This window comes from Neoarius graeffei, chromosome 11 (assembly GCF_027579695.1).
Source record: "Neoarius graeffei isolate fNeoGra1 chromosome 11, fNeoGra1.pri, whole genome shotgun sequence".
Lineage (NCBI taxonomy): Eukaryota > Metazoa > Chordata > Actinopteri > Siluriformes > Ariidae > Neoarius > Neoarius graeffei.
In genome coordinates, this window is record NC_083579.1 from 5,753,893 (window position 1) to 5,780,244 (window position 26,352).

Sequence of the window (26,352 nt, forward strand, 5' to 3'; positions counted from 1 at the left end):
CGAGCTATTTATGTTTATAACTTTTTAATTATCATTCTCAACAGTTTTCGTTTTTTCTGCCTGGCTGGAATGGTGACGTGACAGACGTCTGAATTGTCCAACCAACTAAAGGCTTAAAGGACTGACCAATTATAGCTCAGAATGCTTAATGGAATGTAACCAATACTAGTTCGGGAGGCGGGATTTGTCCTAATACGAGTGGAGGGGAAAATAACACTGAGAAGGTGTCACATCCTGCTGGTCAGAGGTGAAAGGTTAAAAACAACATGGCGGCGGCCAAACGTGTGCTTTATGTTGGTAAGGATTATTTTTATAATATTTTGATTAGTTTTTTATGATTAGTTTGGAAGAAATTATTTGTTTAATGATAAGTTACAGACGGTACGTATTTATAATCAGATTTTATGCTTTTTTCAGAAAACCAAAATTATTTTCAGCCTTCTAGAAATTCTTTAAAATGTAAAAAGGAGAATTGTACTTTTTAAATATAATTAGAATTTTATTTAAATAAAATCGCATTTTAAAAAAAGCCGTCCCGTTTGACTTGCTGTTTTTTTTTTAATTTTATTATTTAACTTTTTTAAAAATATATATTTTTCATTTAATTTATTTTAATTTTTCACTGCTTTTTTGTGAAGTGTGGCTAGCTAGTTTGTATTTGTGTGTTAGTGTTAAATTTTGTGATAATTTTTAAAAATCCTAATAAAATTATACATTTAATTTAAATATGTAAAATTAATCTCATCTCTTTTTAAATAAAAAAGATTAATATTCTCCTTTATAAGAATTCTGATTCTTATAAAGGTATTTTTTTAAGTACCTTATAAGAATAAGAATTACTTTTATTTATAATACAGTGGGTACGGAAAGTATTCAGACCCCTTTAAATTTCTCACTCTTTGTTTCATTGCAGCCGTTTGCTAAAATCAAAAAAGTTCATTTTATTTCTCATTAATGTACACTCAGCACCCCATCTTGACAGAAAAAAACAGAAATGTAGACATTTTTGCAAATTTATTAAAAAAGAAAAACTGAAATATCACATGGTCATAAGTATTCAGACCCTTTGCTCAGTATTGAGTAGAAGCACCTTTTGAGCTCGTACAGCCATGAGTCGTCTTGGGAATGATGCAACAAGTTTTTCACACCTGGATTTGGGGATGCTCTGCCATTCTTCCTTGCAGATCCTCTCCAGTTCCGTCAGGTTGGATGGTGAACGTTGGTGGACAGCCACTTTCAGGTCTCTCCAGAGATGCTCAATTGGGTTTAGGTCTGGGCTCTGGCTGGGCCAGTCAAGAATGGTAGGGCTGTAACGATACACCCAACTCACAATTTGATTCGTATCACAATTTTTGACCCACGAGTCGATATACCCACGATTTTTTTAAAATATGTTTTTTTTAAGTAGTAAATTTGACTTAACGTTTACTTACTTACATTAACTATTTAATAACAAATAATTCAGACCACTGCAGAGAATGAGTAATATGTATGCAAAAATGAACAAATGTATATCCAAAGATTGTTTTATTTCTCAAAATACTGTTGAGCCGGAAGCTCTGTTTTTTTCGGTTCTGAAAAAGTCATTTTTCCAAATCGTGTAAATCCGTTAAGATTTTTTTTTGGGGGGGGGATAGGGGTGGCTCTCACACTGTCTCACTCTCATAGGGCCAATGATTTTCTGTGATCGCGGAAAACAGATGAAAATTACAGAATTTTTATAGTGAAACATTGCTCGCGTGTCAAAGTGTAACTGCCGCAGAAGGCTTCTGCGTAACTGCCGCTAACGTTCAAGCAGACATGCCTTCAGTGTTGCCAGATACTGCTGACGTTTTCCACCCCAAAATATGTTCAAAACCCGCCAAAAAGCACCTAAAACTGCCCAATCTGGCAACACTGCATGCCTTTCCGGTCAAGGCAGCTTTGTCGGTGATTGTGATTGGCTTGTGGCACACCTAGCCAGCCAATGAGCTGCTTGTTTACAGATTCGCTCCCCGCGTCGCAACCAGAATGGCGACCGCTTAAAAGAAACGAATGCTCTGGTGGCCAAGGACGCCATATGGTTGCCAGTGGCGAGTGTGGACGTTGCGTGACTCGCAGAAGATTGTCGCAGGTCGGCGAAAAAAACGACGTTCTAATAGATATAAAAAATAAAAGTAATTTAAGTAAGTTTAAAATGTAATTTAAATAAAAAGTAAAGTATTCATAAATTGAAGTTTGGAAGCACCTCTGTTTTTGGGCTGAGGAGAAGTTTGAAAGGGTGTACCGCGATTCTGCCTTCTTGTATCTCGACACGGATCGTGGCTCTGCGGATTTCGATACGCATATTGTTACAGCCCTAAAGAATGGTCACAGAGTTGTTCCGAAGCCACTCCTTTGTTATTTTAGCTGTGTGCTTAGGGTCATTGTCTTGTTGGAAGGTGAACCTTCGGCCCAGTCTGAGGTCCTGAGCACTCTGGAAGAGGTTTTCTTCCAGGATATCTCTGTACTTGGCCGCATTCATCTTTCCTTCAATTGCAACCAGTCGTCCTGTCCCTGCAGCTGACAAACACCCCCATAGCATCATGCTGCCACCACCATGTTTCACTGCTGGGATTGTATTGGGCAGGTGATGAGCAGTGCCTGGTTTTCTCCACACATACCGCTTAGAATTAACGCCAAAAAGGTCACTCTTCGTCTCATCAGACCAGAGAATCTTATTTCTCATAGTCTGGGAGTCCTTCATCTGTTTTTTGGCAAACTCTGTGTGGGCTTTCATATGTCTTGCACTGAGGAGAGGCTTCCGTCGGGCCACTCTGCCATAAACCCCCGACTGGTGGAGGGCTGCAGTGATGGTTGACTTTGTGGAACTTTCTCCTATCTCCCTACTGCATCTCTGGAGCTCAGCCACAGTGATCTTTGGGTTCTTCTTTACCTCTCTCACCAAGGCTCTTCTCCCACGATTGCTCAGTTTGGCTGGACGGCCAGGTCTAGGAAGAGTTCTGGTCGTCCCAAACTTCTTCCATTTAAGGATTATGGAGGCCGCTGTGCTCTTAGGAACCTTGAGTGCTGCAGAAATTCTTTTGTAACCTTGGCCAGATCTGTGCCTTGCTACAATTCTGTCTCTGAGCTCCTTGGGCAGTTCCTTCGACCTCATGATTCTCATTTGCTATGACATGCACTGTGAGCTGTAAGGTCTTATGCCATGTACACACGTAGCCGGGTATTTTTAAAACCGAACATTTTCCCCCCCTCCGTTTATAAAAATGTTTTATCCACACCACCTCGTCTTCGAAAAAAATCCCTTCCACACATAACCGAACATCTGCGTTTTCAATCACATTCATAAGCATTCCAAACCTGTAGATGGCTATTTCCCCAAATCCTACCCCCTAATCACATCGCCTGTGCTCTTGGAGCAGTAGTTGGGCTTCTAAAATTAAACATGTAAATAGCACCTGCACAATAATTAACGCTTTCAAGGCACTACTCCGATCCATTACTCTTTACCTAGCCGCACACTACGCCGATTTTCAGCGTACCGAGCCAGCTGAAGTCACGAGTCAGGCGTAAAGACTAGTTTTCGATGGTACCGACTCATCTCACAGCCGATTCGAAAAACTAATCGGGAGCCAGACTGATCGGCGAGAGTCGCTAGCAATAGCCAATCATATCTTTCGCATATAGCACGTGACATCATTAAACACAATTTCTAGCGCGAGAAATACGTGTTGGTAGCACCTAATGCAGGTATATACTGTAATTCCATAGACTGAAGCTTTATCCATAGACACAGTGGGCTGGAAAGCCACTCTGCTCAAGTTGTGTGGCTGAATTCCAAATCGCTTTAACTCCCCTATATAAGTGCACTATTTAAGGTTGGGAATAATAGCTCATGCAGCCTAGATAGTGCGCTACATATTCCGTGTTGTGTCATTTGTAATTCAGCCTGTAGCATCTTCAAGTGTTGGATTTAACAGTAACTATATCCAATAGCCAATCACAAAGCTATTAAGTTGTCACGTGTCGCTTCAATCGCGACTGCACTCGTCAACAGTCGGGGGATATGTGCGTGCCCTGTCGGGAGTCGGCTCTGAAATGGGTCGGTTCGGTACCGCGTGGATCGCCGTGGTGTGCGGCTAGCTTAAGTCCATGCTTAATCTGGCTTCTGCAGTAAACAAAGGTCGCACGTTTGACGTCAGGGCAGATTTGTTGTCATTTTTTGGCGCAGATTGTGACGTTCTAAAACGCAAAACTCCGGTTATCTCTGTCTACACGAAAAGGCATACACGGAGTTTTCAAAAATCTTCACTTTGCCCGGAGTTTTTTTAAATATTCGTTTTTGATGTGTTTTCATGTGGATGACAGGCCAAAACGTAGAAAAATATCTTCGATTTAGCAGATACCCGGCTACGTGTGGACGGGGTCTTATATAGACAGGTGTGTGCCTTTCCTAATCAAGTCCAATCAGTTTAATTAAACACAGCTGGACTCCAATGAAGGAGCAGAACCATCTCAAGGAGGATCAGAAGAAATGGACAGCATGTGAGTTAAATATGAGTGTCACAGCAAAGGGTCTGAATACTTATGACCATGTGATATTTGTTTTTCTTTTTTAATACATTTGCAAAAATGTCTACATATCTGTTTTTCTGTCAAGATGGGGTGCTGAGTGTACATTAATGAGAAATAAAATGAACTTTTTTGATTTTAGCAAATGGCTGCAATGAAACAGGGTGAAAAATTTAAAGGGGTCTGAATACTTTCTGTACCCACTGTACATAGGGCCAAATTACTCAATTCTGATTGGTCAATCAAGGAGGGCTTTTTTCCTTAACACAGGGCCGTATTTCTGAAATGTTATTGGCTAGTCCGTTGCTTGGTTACGGTTACAAAAATTATCAAATTTTGTCAACAAAATGGCCGACTCAGCAATGCCGTGTTTTGCTATATTTGACGAAGAAATGATAAACCAATTGAAAGCTGAAAGCGAAACTGAAAATACCAAAAAAAGTAAATTTTTGGCTTTGTGTTTTAAGTAATGAGCCGCAGAAAGACAAATAAACGACTGTCTAGTGGCGTATGAATGCTGTGAGTTAGACAAGGTGCTATCGCAGTTTTACGCAGACGTGAGGAAAGAAAATGCGGGAAACTGCAAACCAGACTCTCTTAAAGTAATGCAGGCAGCATTGGATCGGCATCTGAGACAAGAGAAATATCCGGGATCAATCCTGAAAGATGTAAATTCTCGTGTCGTGTCGCCGTGTCATGATGAAAGACGCTTTAGAAACTGATTCAAACGTGCAAGATAGTCTCGCGCCCTGATTGGTTCAGAAAACGTGAATGACAAATGTTGTGAACTCGAATGGCTTCCGAAGTATGAATTTGGCCCGATATATTATAAACAAGTAATCGTATGGTTCCTCGTAAAATTAAGGATCCATTTCACTCGTGAAATGGATCCTTAATTTTACTCGGCCCCATATGATTACCTATACTAATCCCCGGAGGGAAATTGAAATTTGCTACGAAGTTCCTGAATCAGAGAAGTAGTAAACATGTCTAAAAATAGAAGATAAAATCATCTGAAAAAAGAATTAAAATATAATAAATTTAAATAAGCTCAGTAACTTCAAATAAAAGCAAAATGAAGTGATTCTATATACAGTGGGGCAAAAAAGTATTTAGTCAGTCACCAATTGTGCAAGTTCTCCCACTTAAAAAGATGAGAGAGGCCTGTAATTTTCATCATAGGTACACTTCAACTATGAGAGACAGAATGAGAAAAAAAATCCAGAAAATCACATTGTCTGATTTTTAAAGAATTTATTTGCAAATTATGGTGGAAAATAAGTATTTGGTCAATAACAAAAGTTCTTCTCAATACTTTGTTATATACCCTTTGGCAGTGACAGAGGTCAAACGTTTTCTGTAAGTCTTCGCAAGGTTTTCACACACTGTTGCTGGTATTTTGGCCCATTCCTCCATGCAGATCTCCTCTAGAGCAGTGATGTTTTGGGGCTGTCGCTGGGCAACACAGACTTTCAACTCCCTCCAAAGATTTTCTATGGGGTTGAGATCTGGAGACTGGCTAGGCCACTCCAGGACCTTGAAATGCTTCTTACGAAGCCACTCCTTCGTTGCCCGGGCGGTGTGTTTGGGATCATTGTCATGCTGAAAGACCCAGCCACGTTTCATCTTCAATGGCCTTGCTGATGGAAGGAGGTTTTCACTCAAAATCTCACGATACATGGCCCCATTCATTCTTTCCTTTACACGCATCAGTCGTCCTGGTCCCTGTGCAGAAAAACAGCCCCAAAGCGTGATGTTTCCACCCCCATGCTTCACAGTAGGTATGGTGTTCTTTGGATGCAACTCGGCATTCTTTCTCCTCCAAACATGACAAGTTGAGTTTTTACCAAAAAGTTCTATTTTGGTTTCATCTGACCATATAGCATTCTCCCAATACTCTTCTGGATCATCCAAACGCTCTCTAGCAAACTTCAGACGGGCCTGGACATGTACTGGCTTAAGCAGGGGGACACGTCTGGCACTGCAGGATTTGAGTCCCTGGCGGCGTAGTGTGTTACTGACGGTAGCCTTTGTTACTTTGGTCCCAGCTCTCTGCAGGTCATTCACTAGGTCCCCCCGTGTGGTTCTGGGATTTTTGCTCACTGTTCTTGTGATCATTTTGACCCCACGGGGTGAGATCTTGCGTGGAGCCCCAGATCGAGGGAGATTATCAGTGGTCTTGTACGTCTTCCATTTTCTAATAATTGCTCCCACAGTTGATTTCTTCACACCAAGCTGCTTACCTATTGCAGATTCAGTCTTCCCAGCCTGGTGCAGGTCTACAGTTTTGTTTCTGGTGTCCTTTGACAGCTCTTTGGTCTTGGCCATAGTGGAGTTTGGAGTGTGACTGTTTGAGGTTGTGGACAGGTGTCTTTTATACTGATAACGAGTTCAAACAGGTGCCATTAATACAGGTAACGAGTGGAGGACAGAGGAGCCTCTTAAAGAAGAAGTTACAGGTCTGTGAGAGCCAGAAATCTTGCTTGTTTGTAGGTGACCAAATACTTATTTTACCGAGGAATTTACCAATTAATTCATTAAAAATCCTACAATGTGATTTCCTGGATTCTTTCCCCCCATTCTGTCTCTCATAGTTGAAGTGTACCTATGATGAAAATTACAGGCCTCTCTCATCTTTTTAAGTGGGAGAACTTGCACAATTGGTGACTGACTAAATACTTTTTTGCCCCACTGTACATGATTCCTATATACATATATTGCACCTGAGTTAAGGATACGTGGTAAGACAGTGTACCACAGTTATACAGTGGCATTGTACAGCTTGACTGCAGCAGGTAGGAATGATTTCCTGGGTCTCTCAGATGTGCAGCGTGGAAGAATCACCCGTTTACTGAACGTGCTCCTGTGGCTGATCAGCTCCTCATGTAGAGGGTGGGAAGGACAGTCTAAGATTGTCTTTATTTTGGACAGTGTCCTCTTCTCCAACACCACTGTCAGCGAGTCCAGCTCCACGCCTACAACATGGCCGGCCTTCCTGATGATCTTATTGAGTCTGTTATGCCGCTTTTCCACTACCAACGCGGCTGAGTCGGGCTGAGCCGTGCCGTGCTGAGTCGGGCTGAGCGGGGCTGTTGGAGTTGCATTTCGACTACAACCGCGCTGAACCGTGCTGGCTGGAAGTGGGTGGACACATTGGGTGGAGTTAGCGAAAGTGGGTGGACGTCGCGTGATGTCGTTAAGCAGCACAAACAGTGACATCAGTGAGCTTTTAAGCGGTAGTCTCACGACCCGGAGAGTAAACAATAAACATGGAGGACATGAAGTCGTTAGTGTTGCTGGTCTTGGTGCTGTGGCTTGTTGTCACCGACAACGCGGACAGACACTGGCAAGAGCGTATAGATGAGGGGAGGCACATAAGGCTTCAGAAATTCTCGTAATTCTTCTCCTTCCGGGTTTGCGGTGTTTACAGATCCCAGCGCGCTCGCGGGGCGTGTGTGGGCATGTGAGGACACGCCTCCTCACCAATCAGTGCACAGGGGAGTGTCTGCTCACGCCCCCAACCTCACTCGGCACGGCTTGGCTCGCTTCAGCCCCACTCCAAAACGGTGCGAGTTTTAGGGGCTAAGCAGGGCTGAAACGAGCTGAGTCGTGCTGGTTTTTGGTAGTCGAAACGCGAGCTGTGTCGGGCTGAAGTGAGCTGAAGCGAGCTGAAGTGAGCTGAAAAAGGGTAGTGGAAAAGGGCCATTAGTGTCCTTCACCAGCAGACGACAGTGTACAAGATGGTGCTGGCCACCACAGACTCCTAGAACATCCGCAGCATCATTCGGCAGATGTTGAAGGACCTCAGCCGTCTCAGAAAATAGAGACTGCTCTGGCCCTTTTTGTATGCTGTGTCCACGTTTTTGGACCAGTCCAGTTTATTATCCAAGTACACCCCCAGGTACTTATATTCCTCCACCATGTCCACACTGACCCCTTGGATGTTAACAGGGTTCACCAGAGCCCTGATTCTCTTCAGATCAACCACCAGTTCTTTCGTCTTCGTCACGTTGAGCTGTAGGTGGTTCTTCCTGCTCCACGTGACAAAATTGTCCACTACCATCCTGTACTCGCTCTCATCACCACCAGTAATACGTCCAACCACTGCTGAGTTATCAGAAAATTTCTGGAGGTGGCAGGTCTCCGTGCAGTAGTTGAAATCAGTGGTGTAGAGAGTGAAAAGGAAAGGAGAAAGGACAGTCCCTTGTGAAGCCCCGGTGTTGCTGATCACTCTGTCCGAGACACAGTACTGCAAGCGCATGTACTGTGGTCTGCCAGTCAAATAATCCACAATCCAGGACACCAGTGGGGCATCCACCTGCATCGCTGTCAACTTCTCACCCAGCAGAGCCGGCCGGATGGTGTCAAAAGCACTGGAGAAATAAAAAAAACATGATCCTCATAGTGCTGGCTGGCTTGTCCAGGTGGCCATAGACTTTGTTGAGCAGTTAGATGATTGCGTCCTCTACTCCAAGACGGGGCTGGTAGGTGAACTGAAGGGGGTCAAGAAGTGGTTGGACCATAGGCCGGATCTGCTCCAGGATGAGTCTCTCAAGGGTCTTCATGATGTGTGACGTCAATGCCGCGGGCCTGTAGTCTTTGAGGTCACTGGGACGTGGCTTCTTCGGTACAGGGATGAGGCATGACGTCTTCCATAGCACGGGGACTCTCTGAAGACCCAGGCTCGTGTTGAAGACATGCTGAAGTACTCCACTTAGCTGGAGGGTGCAGGTCTTCAGGGCCCTGGGGCTAACACCATCTGGGCCTGCTGATTTTCCTGCATGGAGTCTCTTCAGCTGTCTTCTCACTTGCTCCTCGCTGATGATCGGTGTGGAGGTGATGGGTGGGGGAGGGATGGTGTTTCTTGGAGGGGGGGGTGCTCAGCCAGGGGGTCTGTTGAGGAGGTGCGAGCGAGGTCCTGAAATGGGGATGAGGTTGGGCAAGAAGAGGCGGGGGAGGGGAGAGAATGTGAAGTGTGTGGTTGTAACCGTCCTGCAGGAGAGTGGTGGTGGTGGGTTGGGTTCATGCCATAGAATCTGTTGAAGTAAAGATTCAGCTCATTCGCCCTTTCCACATTGCTATCCACTCCTTCACTGTTGGTTGACTTGTAACCAGTGCTGGTCTTCATTCCACTCTCATGTTGTTCTGTTGGAGTTTCCACTCCAACTTCCTCCTGTACTTTTCCTTGGCCTCCCTAATCGTTGCTCTCAGTTCACGCTGTACTCCTCGCACCTCCTCCTTGTTGCCGGCTCTGAAAGCCCTCTTCTCATTTAAGAGGGCTTTGATGTCCTTCGTTACCCACGGCTTGTTGTTGGGGTAACAGATGAAGGTCAATTTATGCTGGCAACCCAGTCCTCGCAGATGGCGTCTGCGAAGCCCCCCCCCTTCGCAGACGCTCTGCGTGCACCTCCCAAAAATTGTGACCACCGCAGACAGCGTCGCAGACAAGAGGGCTCTGATTGGTCCACTCTACATCTGCTGTACACGCACTTCCGCTTCCCTACTTTCCCGGTTTGTTTTGTTTTCATGACCGCTATTTTTAAAAACACGAGCGAAGATGGAGCAGCACGAAGAGCGGTTGATCGAGGAAGTGAGGAAGTACGTACATCTATACGACTCCAGTTCTAGTCATTATAAGTAACCGGAGGATAAACACTCCACTAACCACACCCACCAACTACTCCTAGCGATTTCGTGACTTCGCGCCCCCTTGCGTTGTGGTGGTGAATAACATTGCGCACGCCTATTACTCCCCGCTCAACGATAAATTACAACTGTCTGCGAAAAGCTATTTGCGAAAGCCTTGTTGCAAGAGCATGCAGAGGCCTTGACAGTCCTAGCTGGGACAATGGTGTCCACACAGAAGTTGATGTATCCTGTAATGCACTCTGTGAGCCCATTGATGTCGTCTCCGTGGGGCTCACGCAGTGTCTGCCAGTCCGTCACCTCGAAGCATCCCTGCAGTGTCTCGTTGGCCTCGTCTGTCCATCTCCTCACTATCTTTGATGTGGTGGACAGTCTTCACCAGAGGCACATAGCAGGGGGAGAGGTGAATCAGGTTGTGATCTGACCTGCCCAGTGGTGGGGAGGGGGCAACAGCTGTAAGCCTCTTTGACATTAGCATACAGCAGGTCTATTGTTCTTCCCTCTCTGGTAGGACAGTTCACAAATTGGGTGAAAGTGGAAAGTGTTTTGTCCAAATTAACATGATTTAAAGTCACCCAAGATAGCAATGAATGCACTCGGGTGTTGAGTCTGTAGCCGGGTTATTGCAGAGTGAATAGTGTCACGAGCAGTGTTCGGGTTTGCAGAAGGGGGAACGTAAACAGCCACCATGATGACATTCGAAAACTCCCTGGGCAGATAATATGGACGAAGTCCGACAGCACACAGTTCAAAATCCGGGCTGCAGATGCGCTCCTTCACGGTGATGTGAGCTGGGTTACACCACCGGTTGTTCACAAGGACGGCAAGCCCTTCCCCTTTGCGCTTACCGTTCCCAGGGGCTTCAAAGTTTGGGAGAATAGCAGGGTACAAATAATGCCGCTTTTCCACTACAAACGCGGCTGAGTCGGGCTGAGCCGTGCCGTGCTGAGTTGGGCTGAGTCGAGCTGAGCGGGGCTGTTGGAGTTGCATTTCGACTACAACCGCGCTGAACCGTGCTGGCTGGAAGTGGGTGGACTTAGCGAAAGTGGGTGGACGTCACGTGATGTCGTTAAGCAGCGCAAACAGTGACATCAGTGAGCTTTTAAGCGGTAGTCTCACGACCCGAATAGTAAACAATAAACATGGAGTCGTTAGTGTTGCTGGTCTTGGTGCTGTGGCTTGTTGTCACCGACAACGCCAACAGATACTGGCAAGAGGGTAATTCCAGCGTTATGGACGTGACACTTGAACTCAAAATGGCAACAAATGACCCAGTGCATGTTTTATTGTCTCCCAGTATTTAAACAGGTGTTGCATATTTTAAGGCTGTACCATACTGGAGAAGTGATAGAACAAGAACAATTCCCATAGTACATCTAGGGCATGCCAGAAAATGCCAATAAAAGATGCGTTATGGATGTGACAGAAAAAGTATCACTTTTCTTGGGTGACTGTACATTTTTATCAAACTCTGTGAAATCGTAAACCTAATGTCGAAATGGAGATATCCATTTGATAGAGGGGTCCAAGGTGAATATTAAAAAATCTTTGTATAAAATATTTTGTATTTCATGCAGAGTTTCGGAAGGAAAAGTCAGCATTATGGATGTGACGCGTCTGAAATAGACATGGCATATGTTTAGAAAATCAGCAATTTAACCACCATAACCCTTTGAAAAACTCTCTAAATATCAGCTAAAACTATCAAAGTTCTTAAATAATATTTAGGATGGCTATTGTTTTGCTGTTTTGTGGATTTTAGCATACATTTCTGTGGCTTGTGGCAATAATATAGAATTGTACATGACGCGGTACGCGGTGGTCCGGATCACCGTATTTTCCATACAAAACGAGGGCATTAATTAATTATTTTTCCTGGATTGAGGTCCAGTTCACCGTATGCTGTATTATATTACGATATAAATAAAAACTTACCAAAATCATACTGTGTTTGTCATTTAATACGAGTTTTTTTACAAAGTCGTACATCATTTATTTTTTCTCAAACCGGAAGAGAAATGCATGCGTAAAAAACACGCGCAATAAAAGATACCAGTTCTAACGCATGTAAAAAAGCGGGAGCTGCCACGAGGGAAGTGAAAAATAATTTTCACAGTAAGACTTTTTATTTGTCTTCTGAACTTGGTGGTCCGAACCACACCTGAAAACGGCGTGGTCCGGACCACAACGGTAGTCCGGACCACCGCGTACCGCGTCACATGATCAAAGTTGATTTTAGCTTGGGTTTTACATTATAAGAAAGAAAGACTGACAGTGACATATTAGGTTGGTTACAAATTGGTTCAACTTATTCACATGTGTAAAATACAGGCCTAGGTGATATCTCTGGGAGTGGTTTTGATGTATTACATGTTGCTTTATTTTTGCATGGTGAGGTTGACATTTACATGGAATTGCCCAAGAGCGGAAAGATGAGGCGAGGCGCATAAGGCTTCAGAAATTCTCGTAATTCGTAATTCTTCTTCTTCCGGGTTTACAGTGTTTACAGATCCCAGCGTGCTCGCGGGGCGTGTGTGGGCATGTGAGGACACTCCTCCTCACCAATCAGTGCACAGGGGAGTGGCTGCTCACGCCCCCAGCCTCACTCGGCTCGCTTTGGCTCGCTTCAGCCCCACTCCAAAACGGTGCGAGTTTTAGGGGCTAAGCAGGGCTGAAGCGAGCCGAGTCGTGCTGTTCTTTGGTAGTCGAAACGCGAGCCGTGTCGGGCTGAAGCGAGCTGAAGTGAGCTGAAAAAGGGTAGTGGAAAAGGGCCATAATTTACAGCAGGGTGCAAAATGGTAAAATGTCTGCCAGCGGCAGACATAATGCACGCAAAGCGTGCAGGGATAGATAGATAGATAGATAGATAGATAGATAGATAGATAGATAGATAGATATGCAAGTACGAATTTTTCATGGGGCGGGATGGTTTGGAACAGGCCATCTAAAATTGGGATAACATTTACCCGGGACGGGTATTTGAGGCGGGTCGTCTAGCTTAAGCTTGATTAGCGTTGTTGCGCACGCCAGTGTTTCCCACAGAAATTTTGGAGACTATGGGGGAGGCGCGGGGGTTGTTTAAAATTGAGTGATATGTTAAATATTAAGTTATTACTGAAAAACTGTTGATTAAAAAAACAGACACTGAGAAATGGTCCTATAAACAACTTTACCAATATAAAAGATTACCAGGACTACAAAAATGCAGAAAAATAGGCTTTACTTATCCAAATGCACCTGTTGGTTCTAAAGTTAAAGTGCAGAGAACCTCACAGCACAACATGAAGTTACCTTAAAATATAATATAAATGCCTCAGCTTTCATGTAAGAAAAAACACTATTAATCTGTGTGCAGGCAGTCTCTCCTGAAGACTAAATTAAGCAATAATTATAAACTAATAAAATAAATGGCTCAGGCTTCATAGAAGAAAAAAAACAATTTGAACAGAATCTCACAGTATGATGCTGAAGCTGGCTAAACAATGGAAAATAAAATACCATTTTGGCAAAAACGTTGGCATCCATTAATTTCTTGTATTAAGTAAAAAAATATGTTGCCAGATACTGCTGACGTTTTCCAGCGCAAAATATGTTCAAAACCCGCCAAAATGCACTTAAAACCGCCCAAATTGGGCGGGAAAACCCGCAATCTGGCAGCACAGGCAGCAGTAATGGCTGCACTCGTGTCGAGGATGTAAACACAGTTGACGCGGCAACGGACATACATGACATAGTGGATGTAATTTACGTTCACAACTTTTTTTGCTGTCAGAAATATTTAATATTAAATTTTGTGACTCGACTGACAATAGCCGGCGATTTGCCGCCGGTGACTGGCTACTTTTGAGACCGCCGCGTTCCTGGCGCAGTCTCTGTCCGCACGCACCGTATGGAAGCCCTTGATTGTAGCGTTGTCGTCGGGAACATCCCGGTGCAGCCATGTCTCCACGAAGCACATTAAACTAAAACTACACTCCCGATACTCCGTCTGACTCTGGACCAGTGCTGTCAGCTCGTCCACTTTATTCCCGAGGGACCTCACGTTCCCCATAATGATAGAGGGGAGACACGGCTTATAAGATTTTTCAGTAAGCTTCCGTTGTCTCAAAGCCACCCTCTTCCTCCGTAGCTTCTTATTTCCTCTGCATCCTCTGTGTTTTTTTTTGTTTTCTGCCAAATTACCATGGGGATCTCCTCCGCTCTTGTCGCTAGAGCGGCCGGCTTCAGTTCGATTAGCTGATCGCTGGTCTAAACAATGTGGGCGGCATGAAGTTGTTGTGTCGCTGCGCTGAAAAAAAGTTTGGCGACTGCGAGCAAAAACACAAACTCTTGCAACCCTCATGGTGGCTTGATTACAGTGTTATGGTAACGGAGAATAATCTCATCTCATTATCTCTAGCCGCTTCATCCTTCTACAGGGTCGCAGGCAAGCTGGATCCTATCCCAGCTGACTACGGGCGAAAGGCGGGGTACACCCTGGACAAGTCGCCAGGTCATCACAGGGCTGACACATAGACACAGACAACCATTCACACTCACATTCACACCTACGCTCAATTTAGAGTCACCAGTTAACCTAACCTGCATGTCTTTGGACTGTGGGGGAAACCGGAGCACCCGGAGGAAACCCACGCGGACACGGGGAGAACATGCAAACTCCACACAGAAAGGCCCTCGCCGGCTCAGGGGCTCGAACCCAGGACCTTCTTGCTGTGAGGCGACAACGCTAACCACTACACCACCATGCTGGAGAATAATAGCAACAAAAAAAAAAAAAGCGAAGATAAGACAAGTAGGAAAAATGGAGAAAAGGGATCAGGAGCGTTCGCCGCAGGCTGCACGCAAGCTGGCGCATGCGCACTGACTACTAAGGCTCACCAAGTTCATGTTTCCTGATGAAGATACGTATATTAAAGGTACAAAAGATTAATTAAAGTGCATATCACGGGTAAATTCAGGAGCAAGATCAATGTAATTCTCCTATTTTATATGAAACTTTGGTCAAATATCTGTCACGTTTTGTGCAATTTTTTTACCTTGTGTAATACCGGAAAAATTCAGTCGAAATCGAGCCATTTGAGGCGAATTGGTCCGCCTCTGAAAAAACTTGGCATTTGGATTTCCCGGCAAACATTGATTTTCGTGACGTCGCGTGCGGGACGCCTCCTTCTGAATCCTACGTCAGCGCTGGTTTGTTTATGAGAAAACGACCTGGTGGTTTTCTGCAAATTTCTTCAACGTTATTGTGTAATTATTAAAATGGTTAACAGATGTATCGTAGGAGGGTGTAGCAACACCAATCTTGATGGGATTAGTACTCATCGTTTCCCAAAAGACCGGACAATGAGAGAGAAATGGGAGCGCTTGTTCTACACAGGCTGTGCACTGAAACCGTGCAAAGCTCTCGCAGCCTGCTGGCGCTTCCGCAGGTAACGTCACGAATCTGGCTCCAGACACGTTTTGTTTTTTAATTTTTTTTCTGCTGTAGACAGATGGCCTTGTGCAAAATTACCCTTCTGGACATACTTTCATATATATTAAAAAAAAATTGGTCCAGGATATACACTTTAATGGTACCATATCAGTGATGAGGAACAGTTCTGTTTAATATCTTTATTCCTGAGAGTGAAGGTTTACTCGGATAGTTTTCAGTATAAATGCACAACATAAGTGGAATACATGTCTACTCTGTGATTTAGTCCTATTAGGACTGTAACGTGTGTGTAAATGTGTGTTTTAGGTGGTTTAGCAGAAGAAGTGGATGAGAAAGTCTTGCATGCAGCGTTCATTCCATTTGGCGACATCACAGATATTCAGATCCCTCTGGATTATGAAACTGGTAATAATAATAATAACAAACAAAGACATTCATCTCAGTGGGATAGAAGTGTTTTTGTCGGAACTGTATCAAAACCATCATGTGATTTATGATTATTGAGCTGAACTCGGTGTTTATTTTCCTCGCAGAGAAGCATCGTGGTTTTGCCTTCATCGAGTTTGAGCTGGCTGAGGTGATCACTTTTGGTTTTGATTATTTTATTAGTTTCATTGCTATTCGTTTTTCCATTCAGCTCATAAACACGAGGACAAAATGCAATCTGCTGGAAATATTTCTGTATTGTTCTAATCAGAGATCTAATGGAAACTTTGTCTTTTTTTTTTTTTAAACACCATATTATTTACCAGGATGCTGCAGCGGCCATTGACAACATGGTAAGATTGAATGAAATCATTTGTACACACTTGGCAATGTTTTTAACTTTTTGTAATTCGGTCCAATGAATGAAAGCATTTTAGGAAGATGTTTTCAGCCAACGTTTTTATTTTTTTGGTTTGTTTAATTATGTGCAGTGAGAACAATCCAATTCAATCTGATTTGGACTCAGGAAATGGATTAATAGCTGGTGGAAAAGACACAAATTACTGCTACACCTTTTAATTAATAAGACAGGAAGCGCACGAGTTCAGTGTATAGCCTCGGCTGTATTATTTCTTCTCACACAGCTACTTTGTGGTGAAATAATTCGATTTTTATCGCCGCGTTTCTTAGAACGAGTCGGAGCTCTTTGGTCGGACCATCAGAGTGAACGTCGCCAAACCCATGAGGATTAAAGAGGGCTCGTCTCGACCTGGTCAGTGCAAACGCATGCTTTTAAACGTTTTCCACGTTTCGCGTAGGCTACAGGTTTTAATTAATTTCTACTCGTTGTCTTTGCGTAGTGTTTTTATGCATTAGGGTTTGTTTTTTCCCCCCTCCTCACAGTCTGGTCTGATGATGATTGGCTGAAGAAGTTCTCAGGGAAGACGATAGAGGAGGCCGAGGAGGCGGAGCCAACCGGAGAAGCGACCAAAACCCCGACCCAAGAGGTAAAAGGAAAAAGACGAGCTGTGATTGGTTTACGTCTCAGCAAAACGCATGGAATGTCATTATACAAACCCCATTTGGGAAACATTGGAATGTTTTTTTCCCAAAATGCAATAAAAACCTGACAAAAGTACAAAGAAAAGATTTTCAAAAGTTTTACTGACCAGCTGTATTTTTATTTTTTTAAATACGAATGAAGTTAGATTTTAGATGTGTTACATTCATTATGTCTTCTTATTAAATCAAATCATTAGTTTTCTTTTTTCAGACATGTAAAAGTTTTTTCCTTTACCTGACATGTTTCAACGGTGTAACTTCCGTCTCCATCAGAGGGTCACCCGGATGTTGGTGTGTGACGTGCTTTTATAATCAGCTGATGTTACGGAGGCGTGGCCTCCCTGTCAATATTGACAGGTCGGTCACGCCTCCCGCTGTCAGACAATAAATGCAATGTCATATATGAAATACCATGCCAGTCATGCAATAAAACCTACATTGGGCAGACAGGAAGGAGTTTTAGCACACGAAAAAAGGAACATAAAAAGGAATGTGAAAAAGAAACAGAACAGAGACAAACAAGAGCAATAAAAGATAAAGCCACGCAAGAGAACCTCAAATCAGCAATAACAGACCACTGCAGAAGGGAAAATCATATAATGGACTGGGACAATGCTCAAATCATACAAGAAGAGAATAACAGGTTCCACCGTTGGATTAAGGAGTCAATAGAAATCAGAACGCGTAGCCCAAGAACAATAAACAGGGATGAGGGGGCGTACATGCTCTCCCACACCTGCAGCGCCGTCCTGAGGGGGCAACACTGACAGCGGGAGGTGTGACCGACAGGGAGGCCACACCTCCGTAACATCAGCTGATTACAAAAGCACGTCACACACCAACATCCGGGTGACCCTCTGATGGAGACGGAAGATACACCGTCGAAACATGTCAGGTAAAGGAAAAAACTTTTACATGTCTGAAAAAAGAAAACTAATGATTTGAAGTTAGAATTTGATGTCTGCAACACACTCAAAGTTGAGACGGAGACAAAAGACTGAAAAGTTTATTGTATATTCCACTAACACCATTGTGGAAGACTCCACAATAAGCAGGTGAATTGGTCACATGACTGGGTCTAAAAGAAGTAGCACCAAGGGTTCGGTCTTTGGAAGGAAGGATGGGGCGTGGCTCACTGCTTTGTACCAAATCACCAGACTTAAACTTAACGAGGATAAATCTGAACAGTCACCATCACTGGGTTTGGTGACGATACTGTTTATACTTCTATTCATGCTCGGAACATCGGAGTCATTTTTGACTCAACTCTGTCTGACTAATCACGTCAACTCTGTTGTTAAATCTGCCTTCTACCATCTCGGGATTGTTGCTAGAATAAAACAGCACTTCTCTTTAGAGACTACCAAGATTTTAGTTCATGCTTTTGTGTGCTCGAAGATGGAGAGAGAGCTGTAATGCTCTGCTTTTTGGCTTTCCTAAATGTTTAGTCAACCAACTTCAGACGGTTCGGAGCGCTGCAGCCCGGGTTCTTCGTATGAAGGGCAAATACGATCACATAACGCCTGTCTTACAGGAGCTGCATTGGCTGCCAGTTGAATTTAGAATTATGTTCAAGATTAATCTACTTTTAAATGTCTGAATGGTCTCGCGCCTTCTTTCCTACCTACAAGAGCTTTTGACAGTGTATTATAGACCTAGAAGAACCTTGCGTTCCTTTACTTCTGCTATCCGGCTTGTCCCAGTCTCCTACAGACTGAACAATTATGGCTTCGGGTCTTTTTCTTCACATGCTCTGTTTCTTTGGAATAAATTGCCTGACCATGTGCATATTTCCGAGAACGTTAATGTTTGCAAAGCCAGACTGAAGACACCGTTTTTTTTTTTTTTTAAGGCTCGCTTTTAATCTAGTTTAAGTTATTAGTCTTTAGTTAGTTATTGAATCATTTACTAGTTTCTGATTGTAATGCGCTTGGATCATATTTGTATAGGCGCTAAATAAATTGCATATTATTAAAATTCGTGAGAGAATTGTTCGTCAATTCAAAAAGAACGTTTCTCAATGCAAGATTTTAGATCTTTCAAAATCTACAGTCTATAATATTGTGAAAAGAAAAGATTCAGAGACGTCTCAGTGTGTAAAGGGCGAGGTCGGAAACCACTTGAATGGGTGTGACCTTCGAGCCCTCATGTGGCACTGCCTGAGAAACCATCATGCTAACGTGACAAATATAGCCCCATGGGCTCAGGAGGACTTCAGAAAACCGTTTTCACTGAACACAGTCCACCGCTGCATCCAGAAATGCAACCTGAAACTGTATTACACAAGGAGGAAGTCATCAGTGCAATTCTATACAAAAACCCTGCTGATTTCTCTGGGCCTGATGAACTCATCTCAGATGCGCCGAAAGACAGTGTGCTGTGGTCAGATGAGTCACGTTTCAGCTCGTTTTCTCAGTGCCAAAGGTGAACACGACCATCCGGTTTATCAGAGAAAGGTGCAAAAGCCAACATCTATGATGGTATGGGGGCATCAGTGCCCACAGCATGGGTGAAGGTACCATTGATTGATTATATTGGGGTTTTAGAGAGACGTTCATCAAGGCAACGGCTCTTCCTGTGAAGTCCATGCTTATTTGAGTGAGACAATGCCACGCCTCAATCTGCACGGGCTATAACAGCATGGCTTCGTAGACAGAGTGCGTGCGCTTGACTGGCCTGCTGCCAATCCAGATCTGTGTCCTATTGAGAATATACGGCGCATCATGAAGAGGAGAATCGGACAACGGTGACCACAGACTGTCGATCAGCTGAAGTCTTGTATCAAGCAAGAACGGACAAATTCCAATTGCAAAACTGCAACAATTAGTATCCTCAGATCCCATACGATTAAAAAGTGTCATTAAACAGACCCTCCAGGATTTCGCGATGTTGCGATTTGCAACTTCAACGCAAATTCAACCAATCCCCGCGAATTCAGGGCGGTGTTGCAATTATATCCAATCACCGCAACTTTCCTGCAAATTTGACCAATCATTGGCATCGTCTTGAGGTGACGTCGACAAACTACCTTCCACCTTACTTCCGTGTATACGTTCAAGAGAAGCAGCATGTGCGCAGTGTTGTCAGATTGGGTGGTTTTAAGTGCATTTTGGCGGGTTTTGAACATATTTTGGGCTGGAAAACGTCAGCAGTATCTGGCAACACTGCATGATGCGTGAGTCAGTGTTTCTGTAGGCTTAAATTCTGTTACTGAAAGTGTGTGATGTTTACAGTGAAGGACTGTGTGCACTTTACATTATTTTTTTTACTTGATACAAGAAATTAATGGATGCCAACATTTTTGCCAAAATGGTATTTTATTTTCCATTGTTTAGGCAGCTTCAGCATCATACTGTGAGATTCTGTTCAAATTGTTTTTTTCTTCTATGAAGCCTGAGCCATTTATTTAATTAGTTTATAATTATTGTTTAATTTAGTCTTCAGGAGAGACTGCCTGCACACAGTACTAGTATTAATAGTTTTTTTTCTTACATGAAAACTGAGGCATTTATATTATATTTTAAGGGAACTTCATGTTGTGCTGTGAGGTTCTCTGCACTTTAACTTTTGAACCAACAGGTGCATTTGGATAAGTAAAGCCTATTTTTCTGCAGTTTTGTAGTCCTGGTAATCTTTTATATTGGTAAAGTTGTTTATAGGACCATTTCTCAGTGTCTGTTTTTTTTAATCAATAGTTTTTCAGTAATAACTTAATATTTAACATATCACTCAATTTTAATCACAAAAAGAGAAAATCGCAACAATTTCTCGCAACTTTCACTTCCTCCCGCAATGTAATCGCAACAAAAACCTAAAAAACACCGCAACTTTCATCGCAATTTTTTGGAAAACCCCCCGCAACATCAGACATTTTAGCCTGCAACAATCACAAAAAGGCCCACGAAATCCTGGGGGGACTGATTAAAGGAACGGTGATGTAATAATGACTCAAATCCAAAAGACATCAAAAAGTAAATTTTGTTTATATTTACAAAATGCAATTAAGTTGGTCAGTAAAACGATTGACAAGCTTTCCTTTATACTTTTAACAGTTAAATAAAGGTTCACATGATGATGTTATTGATTGGTTGTGTGTGTGTGTGTGTTCAGGGTGAACTACCAGCGAAGAAGGGCAGGGTGAACCCACAGGTCTACATGGACATCAAGATCGGTAATAAACCTGCAGGAAGACTGCGCATGTTACTCAGAGCAGATGTGGTGCCCATGACAGCAGGTACGAGTGCAATTATAAAATATTCCAGCAGGTTCCCTGAACCGATTTGTCAATTTTCATGATTTTTTCAGTTATAAGTGATTGAAAAAAATTCCAGTTTGGTGATCCAGATCAGCACCAAAAGTCACAGCAAAGTAATTTAACGCAGAGGTATTCTTCATGTGAAATAGCATCCTAAAAAGGTTAGGATAATCAAAAGAAGAAAATAGAAAGATCCTGAGTGAGAGTAACAATTACTCCAGTACTGCTAGCACAAATTAATCAGTGATTGTTTTGAGAAAGTTAAATGAAGTTCCTGACTCAACCACTGGGTGTCGCTATTACACAAAATCAAATCCTGAGGACGATCAGCTGTCAGTCTTCCTTTTCTCCCCTCTTCTTCTCTTGACTTCATGAACACTGATGGAAAAAGAAAACGTTTAGTTTTCTAAGTTAACTGAAGCTTTTTGTGATTTTATAATTCAACACTGGCAGTGAGCTGCACCTTTAGCAGCTCGGTGTCAATTTTATTCATTGTGCTTCTTTGCGCTAGAGAACTTCCGCTGCCTCTGTACACACGAGAAAGGTTTCGGCTTCAAGGGCAGCAGCTTCCACAGAATCATCCCTCAGTTCATGTGTCAGGGAGGAGACTTCACCAACCACAACGGCACCGGCGGCAAGTCCATCTACGGACGCAAGTTTGACGACGAGAACTTTGTGCTCAAACACACCGGCCCAGGTGAGGATCTGTACGAAGTGAAAATCACAGACGTCGTCTCAAAGCTGACGATGGTCCTCCTTTAGTCTTTTATTAAGGTTGTGTCAGAGTTTTCGTGGTCAGACCCAAGGAGAAAACTTCTCACCTTGTGGCTCATAAATATTTAGCGGATTTCCTGGACGGACTCGTTTGCATGTTGTGTATTTAAAATTAGGATTGAGAGGATGTGAATATGTACGATACATCTGTGTGTGTGTGTAGGTCTGCTCTCAATGGCGAACTCTGGGTCGAACACAAATGGCTCACAGTTCTTCATCACCTGTGATAAAACGGACTGGCTGGATGGCAAGCACGTGGTGTTCGGAGAGCTGCTGGAGGGCATGGACGTGATGCGGGCCATGGAGGTGTGTGTGTGTGATTCTCAGTGTATGATTATCTTCGTGCTGCTCTTTTAGATGATCATTAGTGATGTTATTTAAAGAAAAAAAAAACAGATTTTTTTGGCTTCATATCCTATTTCTGGAAACGTGTGTAAGAGAGTCCAGTGAAAGACTGAAGAAGCGCAACTGATACCCTGAACATGTCCTGGCGACTGTATTTAAGGATAATTTAAGAGCATTAGATTTGAATGTTTACGTTAATGGCTGCTTCTGGGTTTTCTTCGTAGGCTCAGGGAAATAAAGATGGCAAACCCAAACAGAAGGTGATTATATCTGACTGTGGCGAGTACGTCTGAGCACCTGCACAACGTTTGTGTGTGAAGAGAGAGCTTGAAATTCTTCTGGTTTAAACAGATGTTTCTTTTGTATGATGGATTTGTAAATATCGAATAAATTTTTATAATGAAAACTGGCTTATGCTTTTACCTGGATCTTCAGTCTTTATTTAAAAATGATGTGCTTCAATTTTTTTATTTTACTTTCACAGCGAGTGTGAGGATGTAAATGAGTGTGACGACAGCTGCCAGTGTTTGTTAAAAAGCATTATTGGATGTAACAGTATAGCAAAAGTAGGCTAATTTATTAATATTTTCGGAAACTTGGGTGTAAAAGTTTTTGTAGACCAAACTGAAATAAAAATTCCCCAAAGGTTTACAAAAGTTTTGCTGTTTTTTTGGGTCCCCCCCCCAAGTACCAATCAAGCATAAATACAGCAAGCTGTCCGTACCTGAAGGCCCTAGAGACTGCCAAAGACTCACAGCCCTGGCTACCTGTCTAAGGAGGTACACAAGCAAAGATCAAAGGCATACACCCAGTGACAGGGTAACAACAACATGGTTCCAGATCCACCAAGGCTGGAGACTGAACAATACCGGAACGGGATATGGGAGAAGGGAAAAAAAAAAAAATCGCATAACTATAGTGTTCAGAGGCTAATAGACCTGAGAGCCAAATACAGCAATCTCCCTGAACAAGACATCCAAGTAAGAGTCTCGAAAATGAAGAACTGGACAGCACCAGGCCCGGATATGGTTCACGCCTACTGGTTAAAGACGCTAACCTTACTACATGAGCGCTTGGCAGCACAGGTGAACCAGCTGCTCATGGATGGGACTCGCCCAGAATGGCTGACTGAAGGCCGGACAGTCCTGATCCTGAAGGCCCCACAGAAGGGAGCAGACCCATCCAACTACCACCCAATAACCTGCCTCTGCACAACATGGAAGCTCCTGTCAGGCATTATAGCGGATAAAATGAGTAGGCACATGACTCAATGGAGCACTTGCATGTGACGTCACAGCCGATCCAGATTGTGACAGACGCCATCGTGTCGGTCAAACGCCATATTCCGCCTTCTACTTCTGGTTCTACTTCTGCTTTTACTTCTACCTTTTCTTCTGGAAAACCCTACTATATACAATTCTACTACAACGGCTGCGGCTACAAGCTCTCCCTACCTGTGCACGTTTTTTATGTTTTTTGTGTGTATTTTTGCGTGTTGTTCGTCTGTACCGGACTTCAATATCCACTACAACCGTATGGACTTACTGGACATTGGTTTCCAGCAGAAAATGACGGTTTGTAGCGATTTCCATTGCATGCACAACATTCCGGACGAGAAAAAAAAACAAACATTCCGGACGAGATAGCGAGACCAGCGGGGTCTCCGTGGATTGTTATCGGAAGCAAAGCGAAGGAGGCGGTGCCGGGAGCGGAAGCGAGGCTGCAGAGCCGGCCTGTTGACTAAGCTCAGAAAACAGCCACTCAAACCTCCACTGCCAAGCCTCTACCTCTCCAACGCCAGATCCATGTAAACAAGACAGACGATTTGGAATTACCTTATTCTATTCTATAATCGGCTGGTCAGTGCTATACTCAATACTTAAGTGACTTACCCATCCAATGAGGATTCTTGTTTACAAGATGCCATATCTGAGTCGCTGACAAATCCTGAATTTCTGTAAAGATAACTGTCCAGAGATTTATAAGCACGCAGTGCTTCACCACTGAACAGCGAGGGAAAGTTAATGAGGTAATTATACACGTCTGGGTATTCCGCTGGCAGTTCAAAATCCGGTCGTGAAAACTCCGTCCGGTAAGCCATAAGGGTCACAAATCTGTAGATCGTTTATTTTAGACATATATCTAGTTATCTGTTCATTAGAAAAATGAGCCGTGTAGTCCGTCGGTTGAAATTGATCCATTCTGTACACGAGTGCAGCAGTATTCAGCGGTGTTTTTGACCGACAAGATGGCGGTTGTGTACTTTCCGGTCACGTGACTGCAAGATCTCTATACAGGAGTGAGGCCCAGAAAGGAATTGGTAGGAACACCCAAGGAGCAAAACATCAGCTACTGGTAGACAGTGCAGTAGCTCAAGACTGCAGAACCAGACATACCAATCTGTGCACTGCCTGGATTGACTACAAGAAAGCTGATGACTTGATGCCCCACACATGGATCCTGGAATGCTTGAAACTGTACATCATCAACAGGACTCAGAACCTTCATCAAGAACTCGATGAGGTGTGGGAAAACAAACCTAGAGACCAACTTCAAGCCAATAACACAGGTCACCATCAAGCACGGCATATACCAAGGAGACGCCCTGTCCCTGCTGCTGTCCTGCATAGTACTGAACCCCTTCAGCCAGATCATCACCAAGAGCAGCTATGGATACAGACTGCGAAATGAAGCAACCATCAGCCACCTCTTCTACATAGATGACATCAAACTGTATGCCATGTCTGAGGGAGACATCAACTCACTGATCTACACCACCAGGACCTACAGCAGCGAGATCAGAATGTCATTCAGACTAGATAAGTGTACCCGGATGGTAACAAGGAGCAGGAAGCCAGTCAGAACTGAGGGGGTGCTGCTATGAGATGGCATAATAGGAGATGTGGAAGACAACTACAAGTACCTTGGAATCCCGCAGGCAAATGACAACCATGAAGAGGCTGCTAGGAAAGCAGCAACAACCAAATACCTACAAAGGGTAAGGCAAGTCCTGAGAAGTCAGCTGAATGGGAAGGCCAAGGTCCAGGCCTCTGCCAGGCATCAGATACCCTGCTGGCATAATAAGCTGGCCAAAGGAGGAGATGGAGGCCACCGACATCAGGACAAGAAAACTCTTGACAATGCACGGACGGTTTCACCCCAAGTTTAGCATCCTGAGGCTGTACGCTAAGAGGAAAGGAGGAGGCCGAGGACTAGTGAGCATCAGAGCCACTAGCCAGGATGAAACAACAAAGATCCACGAGTACATCAGGGAGATGACCCCAAATGATGAAGTGCTTAGTGAATACCTCAAGCAGTAGAAACCCAAGAAGGAAGTGCAAGAGGAACCATCATGGAAAGACAAACCACTGCATGGGCTGTACCACCAGCAGCTAGAAGAAGTGGCTGATATTGAAAAATCCTAACAGTGGCGAGATAAAACTGGACTGGAAGATGGCACAGAGGCACAAATCATAGCTGCACAGGAACAGGCCCAAAGCACAAGATGAATAGAGGCCGGGGTCTGCCACACAAGGCAGGACCCCAGGTGCAGACTGTGCAAACATGCCCCCAAGACAATCCAGCACATAACAGCAGGGTGTAAGATGCTAGTAAAAAGAGTGTAAATGGAACACCATAATCAAGTGGCTGCATAGTGTACAGAAACATCTGGGCCAAGTATGGAGTGGAAGTCCCAAGGTCAAAGTGGGACACACCTCGGAAGGTGGTTGAGAATGACCAAGCTAAGATCCCATAGGACAGACGGACAAACTGGTAGTGGCTAACCAACCAGACATGGTAGTGGTGGACAAATGGGAGAACAAGGGTGTGGCGATAGATGTGGCAATACCAAGTAACA

At 43.7% G+C, this 26,352-nt stretch overlaps 1 protein-coding gene across 1 annotated transcript; it reads left to right on the plus strand.

Annotated features, from left to right (window-relative positions):
• Positions 1-219: 219 nt before the first annotated feature.
• On the plus strand, positions 220-22,899 carry ppie (peptidylprolyl isomerase E (cyclophilin E)). The gene is made up of 10 exons (XM_060933316.1): positions 220-297; positions 15,938-16,036; positions 16,165-16,208; positions 16,384-16,410; positions 16,748-16,829; positions 16,961-17,064; positions 21,230-21,353; positions 21,886-22,071; positions 22,312-22,454; positions 22,718-22,899. Exons 1-10 carry the CDS (start codon positions 267-269, stop codon positions 22,784-22,786), a joined length of 909 nt encoding a protein of 302 aa, XP_060789299.1. The 5' UTR covers positions 220-266; the 3' UTR covers positions 22,787-22,899.
• Positions 22,900-26,352: the final 3,453 nt, after the last annotated feature.